The sequence below is a fragment of the Acromyrmex echinatior genome, chromosome 3 (assembly GCF_024713525.1).
Source record: "Acromyrmex echinatior isolate Ae372 chromosome 3, ASM2471352v2, whole genome shotgun sequence".
In the NCBI taxonomy this organism is placed as follows: Eukaryota; Metazoa; Arthropoda; class Insecta; order Hymenoptera; family Formicidae; genus Acromyrmex; species Acromyrmex echinatior.
In genome coordinates this window covers 4,681,175-4,702,787 of record NC_141854.1, presented here as the reverse complement: position 1 = coordinate 4,702,787, position 21,613 = coordinate 4,681,175, and the positions used below count along the sequence as shown (strand labels likewise).

The 21,613-nt window shown below is 30.9% G+C and overlaps 1 protein-coding gene across 1 annotated transcript; it reads right to left on the bottom strand.

Moving 5' to 3' along the window:
• Positions 1-1,359: 1,359 nt before the first annotated feature.
• On the bottom strand, positions 1,360-17,179 carry LOC105142993 (tyrosine-protein kinase transmembrane receptor Ror). Its single transcript, XM_011050951.2, has 9 exons — positions 16,214-17,179; positions 7,258-7,401; positions 6,796-6,887; positions 6,547-6,687; positions 6,095-6,257; positions 5,633-5,913; positions 5,159-5,332; positions 3,550-3,708; positions 1,360-3,458 (listed from the first exon to the last, which is right to left on the bottom strand). Exons 1-9 carry the CDS (start codon positions 16,269-16,271, stop codon positions 3,156-3,158), a joined length of 1,515 nt encoding a protein of 504 aa, XP_011049253.1. The 5' UTR covers positions 16,272-17,179; the 3' UTR covers positions 1,360-3,155.
• Positions 17,180-21,613: the final 4,434 nt, after the last annotated feature.

The following is a 21,613-nucleotide window of genomic DNA, read 5'->3' as shown; positions in this document are numbered from 1 at the left end:
GTAATTTTGAAATCAAGCGTCTTTATCGCTGTTTTTGTGGTTATTTTCTTTTTCCTTCAACGTCGTGGATTTTTCCTACATTTAAGATAACATGGCTCCTCAGAGAACACGCACATCTTAAAAATCAAATAACTCCGCCGAAAATGATCGCAGCGCCCTCTATGCGCAGTGTTTTGGATTCGTCTCGAAAAGACCTTTCAAATGAGCCCCCACTTGACCTATGTTGCTATTTAAGATTTTCGACCCCCCTCGTACCTCACGTGCCTCATTGGGGGCGGGGGATCGCAACTCCTCTCAAAAGATAGATTTTTTGAAAAATCGTTTCACGTGTTTCGGCGTTTTTTCAAAAAAATTTTTTTTTTCAAGTTATTCATCCGGTCCGGGACTTTTTGAACACCCTGTATATATATATATATATATATATATATATATATATATATATATATATATATATATATAGATATAATATATATATATATATAATACAAACAATATTATTTTTTTAAATTATAATATAATTTTACCCTTAGAGTATTTACAACGAATCATTTGTATTTTGTTTCTTCGAAATATTGCACCTGGTTAAATAATTCTTTCTAGCTTTTCCTTCTTTTTAAATATATAACTTCATAAATGTTTTTTAAAGATGTTAAAATATAAATAATCGATTCATAATTTTTGTATATTTGCAAAAATTATAGAAATTAATCTATACACAAACAACCCATCATGTACAGTAAAAAAAATTGTATTAAGAGTTAAACGTATAATTTAAAAATATTAAAAGTAATACGAAAAATAAATTTATTTAAGTATAAAAATTACAAAAAATGTAGTATATATATATATATATATATATATATATAATGTGATATGATAACATCTATTTCATTCATGAAAATAATGCACAATGTTTACTATAGGCATATATTTTTTGAGCTTTATTCCACTAATAAAAAATGGAATTTTGACATCTTTTACATTTACCGCCAAAATCTGCATATAATATTCCATTGGTATAAAAAAAAAAATAACGAAAAAGTAATGATTCGTTATATTTTGAGTAACGATAACGAGTTACTTTTGCAAATCGATAACGAGTAACGGGAACAAGTTATTTTTTAGAAAAAAGAATGGTAACGCGAATTACTTTTATGAGGTAACGTTGCCAACTCTGCATTTTGAAAATAATAAATAATGTCAGTTTGCTTGCTAGGATTTATTGAAAAACTATTTAACGCATTGTGTATAAAGTGTTCTTTGCTAATTAAGTACATCTATATGTATAATTTCTTCGCGTTTGCTGCAAATTCTTTTATGAATTGTGAATTGAGCGAAAAAGAAAAAGAAGAATATTAATTGTGTGTGCAATAAGTTTTTTAATAAAAATTGATTACAATATTGTTTTATTTTACATGTATTTAGTTATACTTTGGAGAAATAATATTATTTATATAAACTACCAAGAATATATTTTCTATTTACATTTCTTAACTTAATAACATTATAAATTTCATAAAGATAAATATATGAAATGATAATATTAAAAATTTTGTAAATATTATGCTCAATAAATGTAACATGATTTAGAAATTGATTCTATCTGTTTCATCTTAACGGCGATTATTTACTACTTTATTCTGCTTATATTTCTAATATTACATCTCTAATATTATTATCTTTATTATCTCTAATACATTTCTACTACACTAAAAAACATTAATAAAAAAGTTCTAATATAAAAATGGTATTAATACTCGTAGACGTGCATTCGAAAGCTTTGATATTTCAAACTTTCCTTCATTCCTTATATAACACGTAGTTTACATTTTTGTTATATTAAGTGTAGTAAAAAGAAATCCATTATTTTTCTAATAGATCTCATTTACGCGTGATACAGATTACTATAAAATATTTAATTTTTTTTTTTTACAAAATATTTAATTACAAAAATATATACAATATTACAATATATAATATATTTGAAACTTGAGAAGCTGCAGAAATCGATTACAAATTTGTCGAAGCATCTGCCATAAAATTTGGTGCATCTATATATACTTATAGATGTCTGACAATCTTTTATCTACTAAGCTGCTATTTTGCTAGATAATAATGACAAGATATATTCGTGCTTTATACTGTTGTCAACTTCAATAATATAATAAGCTGTGCACTTCACAACCGGTACATTATTAACTTTAGGTCTTTATTAGTCTGTAACTCTTAACTATATATAGTATTGATGTCGTTATATTGTATATTTTTTACGAGGGGTATCCAGAAAATAAGTTCCGTTTGTATTATACGTTTAGTAAGGTCGATGTATGGGCGAGCTGGCAACACAGCATTGAAGAGGGGAAGCTACCGAATAGAATGAGCGGTGTTCGGCGTCAGTAGCTTGTGAAACACGGTCAGGAGAGGTTATCAAAATGGAGTCCTCCACTTCGCGTCCCGCCACCTCCATTCCGATTCCTTCTCGAGTTGTTTTGCGCGGCATCATTCAGTTTCTTTTTGCTCAAGATTTTAAATCCCTTTGGTGTGTCCCTTCTTCACGACAATGCCCGCACGTCGCTGCTTCAACAACTGCACTTTTGAATCAGTTTAGTTGGGATGTTTTGACCCACCCACCGTATAGCTCGGATCTAGCACCATCGGACTACCATCTTTTTACGAAACTGAAGGAGTCCTTGGCCGGAAAACGCTTCCAAAGCGACGAGGAAGTTCAGACAGCTGTAACTAACTGGACTAAAGAACTGGCGGGAAGTTTCTATGCAGAAGGGATTTCGAAGCTTGTTTCCAGATATACAAAATGTATTGAGATTGACGGGAATTATGTAGAAAAAGAATAGAAGTTGTCAAGTATTATCCATGTAAATTTTAGATTTTTTCAATAAAAACTTTATTTGTAAAAAAAACGGAACTTATTTTCTGGATACCCTCGTACCATGTTTAAAATTTGCACAACGGCAGTACATCAACATGTCATGTATCAATGTTAAGAGTTTCAGAGACCTTAGTTTTTGTTACTTTATAGGCTAGATATTTCTTATCAATTTATTTTTCACGCATCATCAAATTTGTATCACGCTTTATTCGCACGAAATAATTTCGAAAGTTGAAGTTTAAATATTTCTTTTACTGTCACAAATATATCAATCGGATATGGCTGGAAGAGCCTGCAGATACTCGCGAGGAATCGCAGGAGCCGGAAGCAAGTAGCCATCCGGATCCAAAACGTCCGGGGTCCGTAGCAGCACTGGACCTTGAGGCGGTCTGGGCAGCGTTCCTTGCCGGGTCAATTCGTTTTGTGCTTTTTCCAGCCTCTCCAGAATATCGGGAAACTTGATTCGTTCCCGCGGTTCGATCTTCCAACAATCATGCATTATTTGGCAAACGATGGGCGGACACTCGTCTGGTGGAATAAGCATCGTCCCTTGAAGTATGAGTTTCACGACCTGGAACAATCATTAAGGAACACGTACTATCTCCATTTAATAGAACTGATGAATTGAAAAAGAAATTTTAGAGTATTCTTGCATGATCTACCTCTTCGTTACTAAATCCGTAGTATGGTTGCTTTCCAAATGAGTAAACTTCCCAAAGAACTACACCAAAACTCCATACATCGGTCTCTAACGTGAATCTGCCATATACTACACTTTCCGGCGACATCCAACGTACTGGCAGCAAACGTGATCCTCCAATCTGAAAAGGATGTTAATTATAATGTTTATATAATTTAAGTTTAGTAATAGAGACGAATGGAACTATGTCAGTCCCTATATATCTGAATCAAGTCAAAGAGTACACCTAAATCTAAATTAGTATAATTCTTTTAATTTGTAACTCTCGCTAAGTTAGTATGGATTATAAAATGTTCCGTAAATACGGAATGCGGGATTTGAATTCGTGACGTGTCGGTTACGTCGTTCTCATATACGAGGAGTATCCAGAAAATAAGTTCCGTTTTTTTTTTACAAATAAAGTTTTTATTGAAAAAATCTAAAATTTACATGGATAATACTTGACAACTTCTAGTCTTTTTCTATATAATTCCCGTCAATCTCAATACATTTTGTATATCTGGAAACAAGCTTCGAAATCCCTTCTGCATAGAAACTTCCCGCCAGTTCTTTAGTCCAGTTAGTTACAGCTGTCTGAACTTCCTCGTCGCTTTGGAAGCGTTTTCCGGCCAAGGACTCCTTCAGTTTCGTAAAAAGATGGTAGTCCGATGGTGCTAGATCCGGGCTATACGGTGGGTGGGTCAAAACATCCCAACTAAACTGATTCAAAAGTGCAGTTGTTGAAGCAGCGACGTGCGGCCGAGCATTGTCGTGAAGAAGGGACACACCAAAGGGATTTAAAATCTTGAGCAAAAAGAAACTGAATGATGCCGCGCAAAACAACTCGAGAAGGAATCGGAATGGAGGTGGCGGGACGCGAAGTGGAGGACTCCATTTTGATAACCTCTCCTGACCGTGTTTCACGAGCTACTGACGCCGAACACCGCTCATTCTATTCGGTAGCTTCCCCTCTTCAATGCTGTGTTGCCAGCTCGCTCATACATCGACCTTACTAAACGTATAATACAAACGGAACTTATTTTCTGGATACCCCTCGTATATATATCTCTCTTTATTATATAATTATATAATTAAAAATTATAATCCGTTAATAACATCTGTGTCAAAGAAATGGAGAAGATATAAAACTATGTAGAAAATCTTAAAATTTTCTGAAGAGTTCTTGCCCAGTTGGCATGCATGTGCAAGAGACATCATAAAAACATCATAAAGATATTATATACGTTTAAAAGATATCTAAAAGACATTAAAAATAAAGAAATCTTCTAGGCACACACACACACATACACGCAGCGCGTGTTATCGAGATATATTATTGTTACAAATTTATTTTTAACCCTCCACGAACCAGGTGGGGTGTGACATACCCCAGCAAGAATTTCTATAACTTTTTAAAAAGTACCGCGCGTATGTTGCCGGTTTCGTGTAACTAGAGTGCGTTTTTACCAATCTAAACTCTATACTAAATTATAGTATATTTATGATGAAGTACAGTATGGGACATGAGATATATATTCACATATGATCTATATTGATTTTCCACCTGGTTCATAGAGAATTAAAAATTTTACCTTGTAATAGTCGCAAGTGTAAATATCTCGTGACATGCCGAAATCAGCGATTTTCACTATTAAGCCTGAGCCCACCAGACAGTTTCGACATGCTAAATCACGATGCACGAATCTTTGCGCCGACAGATACGTCATGCCGGCCGCAATTTGAATCGATATCCAGTGTAGCGAGTCCTATAAATAATGACACGTCATCGTCAAATTATTTCTACTGATAAAAAGTTTCACTAGAATTGTAATAATATATCACGCAATGGTGCATTTCAGATAGAAAAAAAAAACATTGAAATGTCATACTCCAATTCGCGTGCATAGTGAATCATAATTCAAGATATAATGAGAATTGCTCTGACAACTCGCGATTAAAGATGAAGCTTCCACGTAAATTCACTGATGTCATTTTCCTCAACTAATTACTATTATATTTCTTCAATTAATTACAAAGGTATTGTGATACCTTCGATACTACGATACCTTCGTTAATGGCTGTAATTCAGGTTTCAACGATCTTAATTGCGAAGAATTTGCTCGTAGTACTTCGGTGAGGTCACCATACGGCATATATTCGAATACCATCCACGGATTATTCGTCGCATCTCGAAGTACCATGCCCTTTAAGGACAAAATATTCGCATGTCCGAACGTAGACATGATGTCTACTTCACGCATAAAGTCCTGCTCTGTTTCGGGCGTGGCAGTGTCTTTCAGAACTTTTATAGCGACAATCTCCTTCGTGTCTCCATTGTGCCACTCGCCTGTAAATTTTTGTTATGAAAGATCTAACATTATCTAGCGATAACTTTATGAAGCCAGTTCTACGAGAAACTAATATAACTCCTTAATCTCATTAAATTGATTAGAAGAATTGACTTAAAGAATTGATAAATTTTTTTATTTTATTTTCTCTCCACATACATTATATACATAAAATTCTACCTTTGTAAACCTTTCCAAAGCACCCTTCGCCGATGTCGTGAAGAAATATAAGATTTTCACGTTGTATTATCGGAACCCCCGGAGGCGTGCAGGTAAAATATTGAGGATTAGACGTGTACTTATGCGCTAATAATAAGTCTTTCTTCAGATTTATTGGAGTTCCCTGATAAAATATGACGAACAAGATAATTATTAAGAATAATTAAAAATTCGGGAATATTAAAAATATCCGTGGGATGTACAATTAATGAAAGAATGTAAATATTGAAACAGTGGAAAAATGCCTTTGAAATAAATTTACTGTTGAAGTATAAATTATAAATTATTTAGAAAAAGGAAATTTTAGATTCAGATTAGAAGAACACACGAAAAACATAGTGGAAATGTGTGAATATGTATCATTGTTTATGCATCTTAGGATGGCATTATTTCAAGAAAAGTTATGGACTTACATCTAAAGGACTTCTTTGCGATTTGATGTTGTAACTTCGTCTTCTTACGCCATATACAATGCTTAATAAGAGCACAATTACCGCGATGAAAGCTACAACTACTCCTATGATTTCAGGTACTTTGTATTTCAATCCCACTACCTGTCACATTGATTTTGAATAACTTATTATATTAAGTAAACAGATAGTAACGTTTATTGCAGATATTTACATATACATAAAACTTCAATTTTAGTGGATATAATATACCTGTTCAGCTTCCGGAAGTACATTTGTGCTATTTGTGTTGTTGTTGCCGCTTGGAAGTATTATGTTATATATAGGACGAGGCGTTAAAGGAACTAAAATATTATCATATTACATTACATCACATTAATCTTAATATCTTATTATTTTATAATACGGTTTTATGTTTATTTATAATTTTTGGAGTCAATTTTAGAATCGGTTTGTATTCATTGTCACCTCTAATTTCTTCATCTCTAGATAACTTTATTCATGAGATATCTCTCAGATTACAATGTAGTTCAAATTTCAAATTTCATGGATAAAATTACACTTATTTAGAAAAGAAATTGAACATTAATCATGCCCTTTTAATCTTTCAATTGTCAAGTAAATCATTGTGGCAAACTATTTCTTTTAACATTTATTTTGATATTTGCTCATCTTTTGTAGTAAAACTTTTGTGAAAAAGGAGAGTAGCTTTACCGATTAGACGATTTGGACATTTTAAATCTAATGTCGGCGGCGATAAGTCATGAGGACACACACATTTCGATGTGTTGTCCGCGAAGCTACGGCAGGCCGCTTCCTTTCCACAAATCCACGGATACTCCTTGCATGCTTTGATTCCTAGCAAAAAGAATTTCAATGAATAATTACAGAAATTTTCAAAAATAGCAATTTTGTATTAAATAGAAATTTTTATTTTCTTGTAAATTTTTTTATATATTCGCAAAATATTTATATTTTTTTGTAGAAAAATCTATGCAATAATAAAATAAATTACAATTTTTTAAAATCAAGAAAATAATAAAAGTAATATTTCATGAAAACAAGTTTTCACGAGTACAATTTTTTAGAAAATAGTACAAAAATCTACAAATTTTGAAAATTGAAAAATTTGAGAACAATTGCACTACATCTGGCTGATGTAGACGCGCTCAGTGATCTGCAATAAAATCATTTTTCTCTATATCTTGTGCTCCCCTTCAGTGATGGCTTAATAAATATTTTTGGAAGCCTAAAGTTAATATTCTCTTTTTTAAAAAAAAGCTTGCATTTATTTATTTATTAGCAAAAAAATTTAACAAGCTTTATTATTTTTTCCTATTGTAAAAATTACGTCATAAAGTTATATAACGAAATCATGTAATTAAAATATGTAAATTACGAATTATTCCAAATCAGTACGTGATTTTTTAAAATTACGTAATTTAAGAAGTCACATAATATGTTTTTTTCTTCTTCTATTTTTATCACTTAATTGTATAAAATTCGATAACTATAAAATCATATGAAACATTAAATTATTTCTAATATCATGTGATTTTTTTAAATTACGCCATTTTAAAAAATTACAAATTGATTTGGAACAATCCGTTATTTGATTTACTTGTTTTAATTACATGATATTGTTAACTTTATGACGTGATTTTTTTTCAGTAGGATTACTTTTTTCGTGCAAAAAATTTAAAATTTAAAATTAATTTAAAGTTATTTTTTCCTTAATATTCTTACAAGTATTTTCGTTTGAAAATTTTCTTTCATTTCTATACACATATTAATTTTAACCGTATTGGAATGGTTATTGGATTTTAATAATGTAATTTTCAACAATAGTTCTAAAGAAAATTCTCACCCATTTTTGTCTAATACATATATAATATGTATAAAGACTTAATTTTTATCAACAATGTAAACTATCATTATTTATCATGAGTGTTAAGACCATGTTTTGGCATTCTGATAATTGTATAGTATCCGTACGTTTTATTTAGTAATTTGTGGATTTTTAATATTGTAAAAATAATTCTCAATCTTGATTTGTAATACACCGATTATAATGTCGATTATAATACTGAAAATAAACATTATTAAAAGTCAAAATGTTTGTTTTATTGTGTGACCTTGTTTATTAATTTATCATTTGTATAATAACATAAATAACCAAGTCGGTACATAAGTTCCTACCTGTGTAATTTATTTCTTTAAATTTTTATTCATAAGAGCTTTTAACTTATCATTTATCAAAAATAAGCTAATGTGAACCGACACAGGTTATTTACATTATATATACATTATATTAATTAAACAAATTAAATAGACATTTCGACCCTAGTTTTGGGTCATCTTTAGTACTGTACAATATTCTACTTACAGCGAATTAAATCCAAATCAAAATTGTTTACAGTAGAATAAAAAAATTGAGATGCACATCAAATTTGCAAAACATTGTGAGGCTATTATCCAAAAGTATAAATATCAATAATCAAACATCTTCAATATTTGATTGAATATTTGAATCGTGAACAAGTGTCTTCAATATATTTGAGTAAATATTTGAATCATGAGCCAAAAAGCTAAAATAAATTATAGTTTGCAAAATAAGTTCATTATTAATCAATGTTAATAATATAAATTAATTAAAACTTAGATAAATAATAAAGTCATAATAAAATGTATAAGTGTAAAATAAAAGCAGAATAATGTTATATTAGACAAAACAGAGAATAAGACGAGTGTTACGAGCTTATGAAAAAACAGTCAAGAGAATAAATGTATTTATATAAATAGATTAATAAATAAATAAAGATTAATAAATAAATAGAAGAATTAAGATTCTGTGAAAAGATCAATATACAACATCAATACATAATCTAAACAAAATCTGTATTATTTTTTTGAAATCCTGCTTTTATTTTCATCGGATATATCACTTTGGAAATCAGTCTCTTATTACTTAATGTTTTTTCCTCATCTAATATTATATCTTGATGTTGTATCAAAATCATATGCCAAATTAATTCTGTGTTTTGTAATTACAGAGTGCTGGGTGGTATTTCTATTTATCAGTAAAAAAAATATAAAAAAGCTCATCACAACACACAGAGCCCTATTAACTATTCGGATGCACAAACTCTTTATTCTCGTGTGAATGTAACAAAACGAATCAAATAAATGTTTCGACCCTTCTTTGGATCCTTATTAATATAAAATATAAATCTAAATTACATGAGTAACGCAAATTACCAAGATGATGATTCGATATTAACCTTGGTCTCCAGGTATCCCCTACTTATGTCAATAAATAGAATCACACCGTTCATTGAGAGATTTGCTATGTAGTTATTCAAAGGAAAAACGAAAAACAAAAAATTAGAGAATTATTAAAGTTATTTATCTGAATTTTAATTTTATTAACTTACATGTAAGTTTCTCGCAACTCGACGTAAAGGTCTTGCGATGTTGACAGTCAGAGATGAAATGAGAGTCAAAATAATAAAGTCATGTAGTTATTGAAATAAAAACAAAGAGGGAAAAACAACGTCACAATTGCGTAAACAAATTCATATATAGTTGGTGTCTAAAGAATACGTATCATTCTGTAAATTCGAACTCTGTTTCTATTGCTTTATATAGATCATTTCCGAAATCAGTCTTTTATTAAGCACCCTTTCCATCTTGACATTTTTCCAATCAAAATCATGCTGACTAATTATGTGTTCTGTTATTACGGAATGCTGTGTAATGTTCCAATTTATGTGATTTCTATATTCATTTATGCGTGTCTTCAAACATCTATCTGTTTGGCCCACATGATGCTTCACAATCTCGACAATCAATTTTATATAAAATATCTGTATGAGATAGCTTGGGACGAACGTCTTTATGATCCTTGATGAACCCCCTAAGATTATTAATCCCTTATATGCTATGTGTATTAAGGAGTCATTTTTAAAAAATTTTTTTGATAAAAAAGACAAGGATTGTAAAAAATCTGTGATTAATTTTATCTTCATTATTGTCCCTTATTTTTAAATAAGTGTTACACTAATCATTCCATTGTTTAAATTGTTTTGACAATCTATTTTTGATTTCTGAGAAATGAAGATATGAATTTCAATGGATATTCATTGTTTAAAAGAATTTTAATTATTAATTCGAAATTCTCTTGATAATAAATAGGATAGGACAAAGAAAGAACGCCATTAATTAAACCAACAATTGTTCCTTTTGGCATAAAGGATGTCTAGAAAAATAATTTAAGTAATGACCAGAAAAAGTAGGTGATACCAATTATGAATAAGAGAATTTCCTTTTCTAATTAAGTTGAAGCCCTTTATGCAAAATGGATATCAAATTGAATATCCTCATATTCTCAGAAATCAAAAATAGGTTGTAAAAAAATTTAAACAATGGAATGACTAGCGTAATACACCTAAAGACAAGACAACGGACAATAATAAAGATAAAATTAATTACAGATTTTGTACAATCCCCTTTATATTTTTTTTATCGGAAAAGATAAAAAAATTTTGTTTTTAAATTATTTTCCCCCCTTTGTCCTTATTTTTATTTTTATTTTAATAACTACATGACTTTATTATTTTGACTCTCATTTCATCTCTGACTGTCGACACCACAAGACCTTTATGTCAAGTCGCGAAAAATGCTTACAAGTTAATAAAATTCAGATAAATGATTTTAATAATTCTCTAATTTTTTGTTTTTCGTTTTTCCTTTGAATGACTACATAGCAAATCTGACAATCTGATGAGCGATGTAATTCTACTTATTGACGCAATGTATATGACTCCTATTTTACTTTAATAAATAAGTTTTTATATCATTATTGTATAAGTAAATATTTTTGATAATCATTTGGTTATTCATTACAAAGCTTTGGCATTTGAATAAGAAAGAACGAGCTAAATTGTCGGGAATAATCATCTTGGCAATTTGCATTAGTCATATAATTTAGATTTATATTTTATATTGATAAGGATCTAAATTGAAGGGTTGAAATGTTGATTTGATTCGTTTTGTTACATTCACATGAGAATAAAGAGTTTTCTGTGTATTCGAACAGTTGATATAGACTCTGATGAGCTTTTTTATATTTTTCACTGATAGACTCTTTCAAGCCTCATTTTATATATTTATTTCTATTTATGTAATTTTGATGCTCATTTATTCTATTTTTAATAGGCGACTTGTTTGGCCCATACAGAGATATTGCAATCGTTAGAGGCTTTCTATAATAATAAGCCATTACCTAAGCTTTAAATCTTAAATCTTAAGAAATTGACCGTAAGAAATTTACCAATCACAGTCAAATATGAGAAGAATAACCGATTCTGATTGATCAATTTCTTATGACTTACAGATTTAAAACTTATTGTAGGAAGCCTCTATAGTTGATTCCTTAAACACATTTAAATGCGAGAGAGTGAGCATCCTATCTTTCTGCATTCTAAAATAAAAATATTCAATTTATTAAGGCCGGTATATTGTAGAATTTTTAAAAAATTTTAAAATTTTTCTGAGATCTCAGAAATGGTAAGAACGGTATCTAAATTCTTGTATCTATCTTGTTTATTGTTATTCATAATGGTGTTATTCTGTCAAATTATTGGAATTTAGTGTAAAGTTTTTTTTTAATAATAGTGAAAATTAATTCTAAAGGGTATAACTATTGCTGAGAAAAATGTTAATGATTAATTCAAAATTTTTCTTGAGAAACATAGGATGCGATAAGAGAAGATTCTATACTATCTCTATTATTGTACTTTATTATCACAAAGGAAAAAATGGACTTATAGTATTAATTATGTATTAAATATTATTCTTAAATAAGGTAACATCAAGAAAATCAAGTCGATTATCTTCCGTCAACATAGTGAACTGTAATCTAGGGTATATTCGTTAAAAACTTTTAAAATCGTGCGTATTGATGTGTGAATCATCGTTAATAAAAAAATGTCAACGTCAAAGAAACATGTAATAAGTTATTAATAAAAGTATTTCATATAATTGTTTTGTGTAAGAAAACGAGCGTATAATTTCGTTTCTGAATATAATAATTCAATTTATCGAAATCTTCCATTTCGCGTGGTCTTCCAGCTTTTAAATGGCTTACATTCAGATAAAAAAAGATGAAGGATGTAAAATGAAATGTAAATTTACAAGATTCCTACGTAGCATGGTAGTTTGGTAGCGGATGGAACGTTGCCATCACCGCGTCGGCGTCGATTCTGCCGGGAAGCAAAGAGATCGCCGTCGCAGATTCGTAGGATCATTGCAAACGGCTTGTAAAGGGCAACCAGGGAAGAGAAAAAGGGCTGCATATTTGGATTGGGCACAGGAAGATAGAGACAGTGAAGGCATTCATTTAGTACTCTTGGAGTTTGTAACGGGTCAAAGCGTTATCTCTGCGGTCAGCGCTCCCCGACAACGAGTCTCGCTATGTGTACCTATTATCGCCCCGTATTCCATGCCCGCGTCGAAGTATCTTCATTACGAGATTTACCGCATTTATATGAGATCGGCAGTTTCTCGGCGAGATCGATCACCGTACTCGACGCCGGCGACGTTAACCGCTGTAAAATATAACGTGGGATACAACGAGTTAACGTGAAGTTCGTCGCCAGTTTTGTGACAGAAATACAAGGAGGGAGAGATTTTTCCTTCATCGCGAAAGCGACGCGACTGCGTTTGACCATCTCGTCTGATCATCTCGAGAGAAGGGCTGTTACTTTTCAAAGGATCCTGCGGATCACATTTGCAATTTATCGAGGATTAATGCTGCTTTCGATACCATCCACCACAATCAATTATACCTCCGAGACATCGTGATTTTCGCATTTACGCCACATTATTACTGACCTCTGCTCTTTGCCATATACACGACATAGAAACCACTATTGGCTCCGCCAGCTGACCCTCGATAGCACGAGTATCGCGTAGTAAAGCTCGCGGAGAATTATTTTAGTTTACGCTTTACATTCAGTAATTATGATATAATGCAAAACCTCTCTCATCCGCATAACTTATTAATTTTTAAGTACTTGACTCGATCAAATTGTTTGTTTACTAATTATTAATCTTAATGACCCTTTCTCTCGACGAGTACGAAATTTAGTTATTCTTAAAAAATTAAAAAAAAACGTTACTCTTAGTTGCTTTTTATGTGATTCATCAACGTCTTAATAGATGAGCTTTGAATTAAAATTTGTAAGAAAAAAAGATTTATATAAATTTATATGAATGCGATAAGCTGCATTTTCAGTTGCATTTCAGAGATTCAATGTACAAAGAAGATTATTATATAATATTTATTTTATAATTTGTTTATAGAACTGTCGATGCCTGAAATTTTATTTAATGTAAATTCTTGACTACGTTACAATACTTTGCTGCAATTAGTAGCTAAATTAAAGGGTGCTTTTGTCTCAATAGAAATAGCAACAGATGGTAATGACATTAGATCCTAATTGAAACTATATATTGTCTTTTAACTGTTATGATTAATGATAAATTTGGAAACTTCAATACACCCACATGTGGTGAGACGTGTTTATTTGCAAATCCAAGCTTTAGACGCACAGACTACAATAGAGGCATTATGTGAGCGGACGCTTCATTCTGCCTAAACGTGCAATTCATGAAAGGATCGAAAGAGATCGGTGAATATCATAGGGTGCATAAAACAATATATGTATAAATACACACAAATATGTACAAAATGAGATTTGCAATCAATATAAATGATAAATTCTGTATTTAACTCTGCGAGTTTATGTAGAAAAATGTCGAGAGAGATCGAAAGTTTCTCATTTTTTATTTGTTCTTTTAACATTTATTTGTAATCTTATCTTAATATAATTAAATCAAAGTCATCAATTTATTTGATAATTAAATCAAAGTTTTAATAAAACGTAAACTAGACTTTAAATTAAATAAAAACTAAAGTTTTTACAAAATATTTTTTAGAATAAAATAACAGAAATAATCTATAATAATTTTAATATACTACAATATTGATATAAAATATGAATTTATATTAAAATCAGATTTCTTTAAATTAATATTAAAAAAATTGTTATATATTCTTAATTATAGTAGCACATACACACACACACACACACACACACACGCACACATCTATTTATTATTTTATTACACACTACCGGTCATTGCTCTGTGTGTGTGCATGTTATTGTGATAATTTAATACCAAATTTATACAGAACATTTATCTTTTATTATCTTTGACATTACATATGTAATTCTAAATAGTACGACATTAACTTTAACATTATAAATGCGACAAATATGGTTTCTATCTCAAAACTGACTTATCAAGAATATAAAGTACCCGCGATACAAAGATAACAGAATAGGATAAAAAATAAGTTGGGTTTCTAATTTCTTCCCAGAAGAACATTTGATGGGAATATAGATAAGTTTAGTACATAAATTCAAGTAGATAAATATTTTCAACATCAATTTCTTTATATATTCCCTTCTTTTAATGATAAGTTTATATTTAAAAGTATTAAGTGAAGTTTCAGTAAGAACAATGACAATGAAATCGATTTGATGCTTTCGACGTCGAATTGGCATCGATTCGATGTCAATTCCATTATCATTTTTCATTGGTATATTTAAATTAACATTGGCGAAGATAAGATTGTTTTGTTTTTTTTTAAGTATATGACGTAGACGATTTGGTAAACAAATTTTTAATTATACCATATTAGTAATTGCTGTATAATTTTAAAATATTGACATTTAGGCTCATAGCAAATAATAAATTTACATAAATATGTATTACTTTGTTATTTAATTTCAAATTTTCTAAATTTTTCATGAAATACTGAACAGAAATATATATAAATATTTCTAGGTCGCAGATATGATTACTGATTCATCATTATAAATCGCTTCATTTATTCCTGGAATGTAGTCAGTCTATTTCTTATTTAACATAAATTTTAATTGAAACATTTAGATATTAATAGTGTACTGTGAAAGACAAATTTAAAATAGAAATACGACATATAGAAATATTTCAACTGAAATTTATGTGAAGTAGCATTGTTTTATAAAACATTTCTAATCCTTATCTGTTAACGGTTTCTTATAACTAACATCGTGTAGAATTTATAGAGTAATTATATCGTTTTCACTGATTATTAGAAGCTTCTTGGTACTTTATGTAACAGACTTAATTGAATTTGATACATATTAGACTCTAGTTTATTCCACGAATCTATTAACCCAATGAGACGCGGAACAAGCTATCGTGTGTATTCAGATTTCTCAAAAGAAGCTTTCAGGATTTCTCCGGTACAAGCAAACACGTATGTCAAAACAAACTTTCAGACCGCCATATGCATTTAATCGCACAAAAAAATATAACAATAAAAATTATTTATAAGAAATATATTTTTTCCTCTAAAAAAAATATATAATTTTTATATATACTCTCACATATACGTATATATAATTTTTGTTTCTAATATTAACAAATTTTAATCTTGATATTTTTCTTGCGAAAAAAAGAAACGGTATTGGATTAAAAAAGAGAATATATTCAAATTTGATACGATAAAAACAATGGAGATTAAAGCATGTGCAAAATTTGAAACATGTCTTACCTGTTCGCGTTTCGGGAATAGAAAGACCTCTTTTTCTCGGCATTTTTCGTCTGTGCATCGCGCGTCCGTGCAAATAAACAACGAATGAACCAAATCACCCTCTCTTGAAAAAAATAATTATTCGCACTCCTTTGCCGCACTTTGCACTCTTTCTCCTTTGTTACGAAGCGGCAATTACCATCGATACGCTAATCGCATCGGCATTACTTTGCAAGAGAGGTATTACCGTTCCCATAAACGCCACAATAAACATTAATATAAAAAGAGATTTTATAAAAAAATCCAAGAAATTGCCATGGACGGTTGTCGCGACGATGATAAATCACAGCATCTCTCTCTCTCTCTCTCTCTCTTTATCTTTCTTTTTCTTTTTTGTCTTACATCATATGCATTATCACGTGACACATAGTAAGACATCGAATAAGCTCCGCATTTTTTTCTCTTCTTTTATTCTCGATCTAGATTTGCGCACCGTTCTCAAGTTCTTCGAATTTCCACCACCGGTTTTTTTTCGTAATCCTGACCGAGATCGGTCCCGAAGTGACGGCGAGTCATATTGTTGGAGAACGGAAGTCCTTTGAGCACGCACTCCCCGTAGGTAACGGTGTGGGTGGGTGTTGAAGCCTTAAGCCGGAAGCCGAAACCTCAGCGTGACTCGACGAGGGAACAGCGTAGGTGGAGACCGAAAGGCGGAGTGTGAGATGTATTCTCTCTTCGATGAACGCTTAACCGAAACTGAAGACCGTCTTCGAGACTCCCTCGCTTTCCTACGCGCGCGCGAAGCATCAGCATGATCGCACGGAGTGTGCGTGCGTATTACACACACACACACACATACGCGCGCGCGTGTGAGATAGAGATTTACACGAGATTTTAACTCGGTTCATCATCGTCTTGACGGCTCGACCTACGCTATCGGAAAGTAACGATGGTTCATCGTAAGCCACCGAATTTCTTAAAAAAAAGGGTGCGTCTTTGCCTGTCATGGCTCACACCTGACACGTTCCTACTCGACCACCTACGCGTTCGCGCGAATATCGCGTACCAAACTAACGGCAAAAGTTTATGCTGTGAAGATGTGCAGGTTGTTTTGGCGATTAGAAATCTTCTCAACATTCTGATGAAGATAAAAATTGAAGTATAAATCGGATGTAATGAAAGAGTAACAGAAACGTGAACGAAACTTCTAGAAGGCGAAAATTGGAACAATGAAATATAAAAAAAGTATTTACGCTTTTTTTACATTTTGATGTTTCAATTATCGCTTCCTAGAAGTTTCGTTACTTTCCCATTACATTCGACGTACGCTCTGATTTTTATTTTCATCAGGGAAGAGACAGTAGTCGAAAAAAATGACAGTTGTTTCAAGGCAATCTTAATGATTCGCTGAAATTAACCGTTAGTTGCTTTAAGACAGCATTTCTCCTTCAAAGATATTGGATTGTTTTATCTGGAGATGGTAATTAAATCGCCTGTACAGATGAATATGCGTTGACGCGCGCGTATCAATATACATATATGCGTTCTCCGTAACACTAACGCTATCGCTACTGCTTATCGTTTATTTTTTCTCAATTGGAGGAAACATACAGATATTCCACCTAATTTCTTTTTTTTTTAATGTGAAATGTGATGCACTGAATAAAATAAGTCGAATTATCATTTTGTAGTCAAAGAATATTCCAAATCTAAGACTATTCTTTAATTTAAATCTTTAGGAAATCGATGAAACTGATAAAATTTCCCTTTACTTAATTCAGTTTACATGTTACATCTATGTAACTTACAATTAGCAAAATTTATCCGAATCAAAGTATTTTTTATTTACGATTTGATGAACAATCTAATTTGTTTATGTCGTGGCAAAACAAATTAAGTAGCCACTTTAAGATTTTATTTATTTTTGTTTCATCCATTGCATTCTTATTCTGTTTTAAACGACGAATTAAATATTTAATGCCAATAACTTTTCATAGCATAATTTAATTAAAAATATATGGGAAATTGAGAAATTTGTTTTCTTTAGCAGTTTGCGTACTATTCAATTTAGTCAAATAAATTTAATATTTGCTATCGTGATCAGTTTGATATACATTATTGCCTAACGAACTGCCATCTCCCACTCTTTGCTACTCTTGGCGAACAACCCAACGTTTCAGCTTCCGATCATGATAAACAAGTCGACTCTCGAGAACATGAATATTCCATACAGAAGTGTGTATACTTTTCAATGTATGTTCGAATCTCGATAAATGCACGTGTCCGCAACACATGTGTGCTCCTACCGAAACTTGTCAGAAATCATTTGTCAACATATACTCGATATAACGTATCTTAATTAAATTAACAATTAGAAAAAAATCTGCTGTACAGATCGTATGCATATTACAATGACATTGAAAGATATTTTGGCTATACGATATCAGCTAAAAGTATCAGCCAAAAAGGTCAGTATCAGTAAAAAATTAATATCAATAAAAGTATCAATTAATATCAGTAAAAAATTTTTGTCAGGGCGTAAGATAACTCCGGTATATATATGCCGCACTTATCAAAAACTTAATTTATTAAGTATTATTTACTACGTTTAAACAAATTATATCAGTAAAAACTTTATATTGTTTATTGCTATGAAAAAAATATTAAAAATCCGAAATATTTTTCGTATTAAAAAACTTTTTGAAACTCTTGCATTTTTGTCGTATATTCCGTAGGGATGGGATATACCCGGCTACTCATAGAAGAAAGAAGGATATGTTGTACGGTTCATAAAAAATTTACAAATAATGCATATAAATAAGACGTAAAATGACACAATAATTTATAAAATGCGATTATAAAGTTTTATTAAGGAATAAGAAAATGATAAATATGTATATAAAGGAATAGATAATAATTACAATCTTTCTACAGATAGTAAGTCAAGTAAGATCATGGTCGGCTTTACTTAAAGCTAATAAAAGATATCGCCCTAAATCTATCATAGAAGAATCCATAGAGGGTATCTTTGTTCTTGATGCACTATCAAGAAAGATTCAGTTATCATTTCTTAAGAGAATCACATTAAGCGCCATGAGTACCAAATACGCATCACGTTATGAAGTTGTGTTCCTCTGTACTCACCCAAAAATGTCACAATTAGCGGCTGCTAAATATATGAAAAAGTCAAAATCATCATACAGAAGTGCGTGTAGCGATATAATGTGCGACAAAAAATGTCGATGATTTACCGGAACATGACTCGATATGCAAAGTGGACAAAAAAGACTATAAAAAAATAGTGAATCTTTTTTCGCGGAATGCTGGCTTAACACTGCGTCAAGAACAAGCAAAATTGAAACAAAAAGGTTTAGATATATCGTATGAAACTATTCGAACCTATCTCAAGGCTAATAACATGAAATGGTGCAACACCACGCTGGTCGACCACGCTCTTACTTGACTTATTGTATAATACAAATGGTATGGCATGAAGTACATATTTCATGCAATACGTTTATTGCATTTACTGAAGTGCATTTATTGCAGTGTACTGAATTCAATTTCACTTTGTATGCTTTGAGCACAAATCCCGCCCGCTAAAAATGCCGCATATCCCAAATAGGTGAGATATACAAGACAACAAAAACAAAGCACTTGTATTTTGCTATACAATATGTTTTACCATTCTTTTGCACGTATGTATTATGAAATAATCACTAAAGATCAGTTCCACAACTCATGATTAACTCTTAACCGAGATTCAACTTGTTTCTCATCTTTTCCAATTCTAAAATTGGAAAAAGACAATGAATAAGTTGAACCTCGATTAAGAATTAATCGTTAGTTGTGGAATTGGGCCTAAGTTTTTTACACGCCCTACAGTAATCATTTTATGTAGATTATAATTTATGATGGCATTACTTATTATTATAATGACAAATCGATTCAATTCATAATAATTTCATTAATATTAACGTAAGAAGCTGAAATCATAACACAATACTAATATAACATAAAAGCATGTAATAGAGTATATAGTTGCAGAAAAATTACCTTCACTCTTTCTATTTTTCCTGACTTCTATGGCGTAAATGCTAGCGCGGCGTATTATTTGCCGCAGTTACCCTAAATATGCTCTGAACTAACTGGAAAAACAAAATAATAAATAATTTGATTCATAATGCAGCAAAATAATCATATTTTGCTACAATTTTAGGTAAATACCTGAAAAAAATGTTTTATATATAATTATATAAAATTATATAATTTTATATGATTATATATATATGGACACGCATATTTTATATGTCATTATATGTAATTATATATAATTATATATAAAATATTTTTTCTCGGATAAGTTTTAAACAGATAAATGGATCTAAATAAACTTTTGCACGGATATTTTTATTAGAGTTTAATTAGAGTATAAAAAAATTTGATTTAATTCGTAATGATATGATCTTATTAAAATTGTAAGTAAGTACTACAAAACGCAATTCTATATAAGAATCAAAACAAACAAAAAAATTAAATAATTTTTAAATCAATAAATGAATTATGCTTAAATTTTACATAAATACATAATCATAGAATAATCTATAAATTTTATAATTTTGGTAATGCTTTGAGAAAGATATGAAACTTCCATCCTTAATATTTTAAATAAATTAAAAAGAATTTCTTTGTATTTTTTACAATCGCGATACTCACAATTATTTGTGTCAATATGTTTCAAATGCAAAAGGAAAAATTTTTAACTTTTATCAGATTTTATATTTCATTTTGTAATGTGTTCATTTTCTGCGAAGCGCACAAGCGAGAGTTTATGTCTCTTCCCTCGTAAAGAGCAACAGTTAATGAAAGACCGTTTCTGTGAGGGGCATAGCGAGATCTGACCCAAAATTATTTTGAAGGATTGCCATTTGGTATTAGCGTACGATTAATGTTCCCGATTCCGTCGGGATAACCCCGATTTAACGCCGGGGATTCACATCCAGTGGATCATTAATAAAGCGAGTGATTTTATAGTTTCTGAAGATCGAAACACGTAGACAAGAAATGAGTCGAAATACAAAAGTGACGCGAGAAATGCGAGACAGAAGCGAAGAGATGTTAAGAGTTTCCGAGGAGCCTCCATCAGAATGGCATAAGTGTTGTATATTTACATTGGCGTTACAAGCTCACACCTGGATACAAGAATAGCGCTGTTTCTTCTTCTTCTTCTTCTTTCCCGAAGCATTTTCTCGTACGTCGGACCTGTTTGACAAAAGCTATATTTCTATCCTGCTGCATTAATATAGTTATTTCGATAATCATGCGGCTTTTCTATGGGTGACAAACGGTTTTGAAATAGCAGGGCGATATCTTATTCTTATCAATAATATTTCCGAAACCAATGAGTCATTATTTATATAA

Coding starts and splice junctions, on each gene's coding strand:
- LOC105142993 (XM_011050951.2), bottom strand. CDS start 16,271: ATGCACAGACGAAAAATGCCGAGAAAAAGAGGTCTTTCTATTCCCGAA. Junction 6,888..7,257: donor ATGTCCAAATCGTCTAATCG/GTAAAGCTACTC, acceptor ATAATATTTTAG/TTCCTTTAACGCCTCGTCCT. Junction 3,459..3,549: donor ACGGATTTAGTAACGAAGAG/GTAGATCATGCA, acceptor TGATTGTTCCAG/GTCGTGAAACTCATACTTCA.